This window comes from Notolepis coatsorum (assembly GCF_963971535.1).
Source record: "Notolepis coatsorum genome assembly, chromosome: 3".
NCBI lineage: Eukaryota > Metazoa > Chordata > Actinopteri > Aulopiformes > Paralepididae > Notolepis > Notolepis coatsorum.
This window is the reverse complement of record NC_140167.1, coordinates 142,691,729-142,694,490: the sequence shown is the minus strand read 5'-3', so window position 1 is coordinate 142,694,490 and position 2,762 is coordinate 142,691,729. Positions and strand designations below refer to the sequence as shown.

Here is a 2,762-nt window from a genome sequence, read left to right as displayed (position 1 = left end):
TTGGAGCTGTTTCGTCCCCCAGTTGCTCCAATTACGCCTTGAGGCGAACTGCAGAGGACAATGCAACTCACTTCCCTCCTGAAGTGATCAAAACAGTCAATCACAACTTTTATGTAGACGACTGCCTGAAGTCTACATCCTCGGAGGGAGATGCAATTAAGCTTGTAAAGGATTTGACTCTGCTCTGTAGTCAGGGAGGATTCAGCCTTCAAAAGTGGGTGACAACTAGCCGTTATGTTTTGACATCAATCCCAGGTGACATCAGAGCAGCAGAGATGAAAGAGCTGGATTTGGATAAAGATCACCTGCCTATGGAAAGAGCACTTGGACTGCAATGGTGCGTTGAGTCCGACCAGTTCAGCTTTAGGACTTCATTACAGCCACGCCCACAAACCAGGAGAGGTATCTTGTCGGTGGTCAGCTCTCTGTATGACCCTATAGGATTTTTGGCTCCTTTTACAATGCCAGCCAAGTTACTGTTGCACGAGCTTTGCCGGCAAAACCTGAAGTGGGATGAACACATTTCCCCCTCCTTCTCCAAACAGTGGTCGGAGTGGCTGAGCGACCTCCAAAGGACGAGTGTATTCAAGGTGGAACGCTGTATCAAAACCCTGAACTTTTAAACATCTGTGACAGCACAAATTCATAATTTTGCTGATGCCAGTGAAGCTGGTTATGGTACAGTGTCGTACCTGAGACTGAAGGATAAATAGAGGCGATAAGGTGCATGTTTAATTTCTTACTGGAAAGGCCAGAGTTGCACCTCTCTACTACAGTGGCCGCTGCACCGTCATCACCGCCGCTGCTGCAAGAACATTAATAACCATGAGCTTCACGTTGAAGAGAGAGGAAACCCCAACACGCTGAACTACCGCCTGTATTTAAAAAATGCTGATGGCAAGTACGTCTCACCATTCCATGACATACCAATGTATGCCGACGAGGGCCAGAACATCTTCCACGTGGTGGTGGAAGTCCCAAGATGGACCAACGCTAAGATGGAGATTGCCACAAAAGACCCCCTGAACCCAGTGAAGCAGGACGTGAAGAAGGGGAAGTTGCGTTACGTCGCCAACGTTTTCCCACATAAAGGTTACATATGGAACTACGGAGCGATACCCCAGACGTGGGAGGACCCCGAGCACAAAGATGGAGACACAGGTTGCTGTGGTAACAACGACCCCATCGACGTCTGTGAGATCGGTAGCAAGGTGTGTTCCCGCGGAGAGATGATCAAGGTGAAGGTCCTCGGGGTCTTGGCGATGATCGACGAGGGCGAGACTGATTGGAAAGTCATCGCAATCAACGTAGAGGATGATGAAGCCAAGGACTTGAACAACATCGACGACGTACAGAGACTGAAGCCCGGCTACCTGGAGGCCACGGAATAATAATAATACCTGTTCTATCTATTCTCTCTTTCTATCCTGTCTTCTTACCATCTGTTTTCTTTCAGTGGCAGCAGAGAAGGAGACACAGAAGATGCTTGAATAGAAAGAATAGCTCCCTTACATGTTATATATATATATAAGGGTAATTGTGACTCACAATTAGGGGCCGGCTTGTGGGAGCTATTAACTATTTTTACATTTATTTAATATATTTATTTGTTATGTGATTTTGTAGTATTAATTTGTTTACGGCCATATTATTTAAGTTATTAGGAGTCGCAGCTAAATGCTTCTACTTTGAAGGGGTTGTGGGCAATTGGAAAGCACAGCTGGGTGTATTTAGGTAATTAGAGTCGATAGCACAGTGGGCATCAGGGAAGGTATATGGTTTTTACCAGCGTCAGATTGATTGATTGAATTGATTGAAAACTTTATTAACAGATTGCAGAATGGGTACAATACAGTACAGCTCAAAACACACAATTGTTAAGGGGATGCAGACCAGAGAAAGACTTTCGTCTTGTTTACATCAGGGTCCCCCATTTTCAATTCATCAGGACATATATGACATACATGACATACAGATATTCAGTACTGCTACATCTATACATTTATGACATATCAGATTTGCAAATACAGTACTGTTTGTGATACAGAAGGAGTCAAGAAAAGGGAGTATATACATTTGACGTAGAAACTGTACATTGGAGGAGGTTGGGTGGGGGGGGGTTGGGGGTACATTGGGATATTGTCAACCATACTGGGTAATTTACATTGGAGGTGGTTGGGGGGGGGGGAGAAACACTGTATAAACAAGCAAAACTGTACATTGAGGGGGGGGGGGACACTGTACAAACAAGCAAAATTGTACATTGGACTATTGACAACCATACTAGGTAAATGACTGTACATTGGAGGGGGTTGGGTTAGGACATTTACAGGGGCCAGTTTTGAATTGCAGTCTCCCGTAGGTGTCCCTTGAGAGTGGTTTTGAAAGTGGGTAGTGATCCACATTCCTTTACAGCTTTGGGTAGGGCGTTCCACATTGATGTGGCATAATTGCGAAACGTGTTTAGTCCCTTATTTGAGCCGAATCTGGGTTTAACATGATTTGTGGCGCTCCCTCTGGTGTTGTGATCGTGGTATTCACTGACCTTTGGGAAGTATTTTGACATGTACATGGGTACCTTGGTCGTGTAGTGCATCTTGTAGACCAGGCCCATTGCAAGTTGCTGTACTCTGTCGTCTACTCTAAGCCATCCTAGGTTGTCAAAGTGGGCAGGGGTGAGGTGGGTTCTAGGAGTAAGGTCAAGCAGTAGTCTGACCAAGGAGATCATATAGTTTCAAACATAATTTTTCTGTATTCTTTGA

The 2,762-nt window shown here is 45.1% G+C and overlaps 1 protein-coding gene across 1 annotated transcript; it reads left to right on the top strand.

The window, feature by feature from the left end:
- Positions 1 to 825: 825 nt before the first annotated feature.
- On the top strand, positions 826 to 1,391 carry LOC311226018 (inorganic pyrophosphatase-like; the record flags this gene model as incomplete). The annotated part of the gene is given in 2 exon segments (XM_084311399.1): positions 826 to 835; positions 838 to 1,391. Coding segments are annotated over 2 exon segments (564 nt in total).
- Positions 1,392 to 2,762: the final 1,371 nt, after the last annotated feature.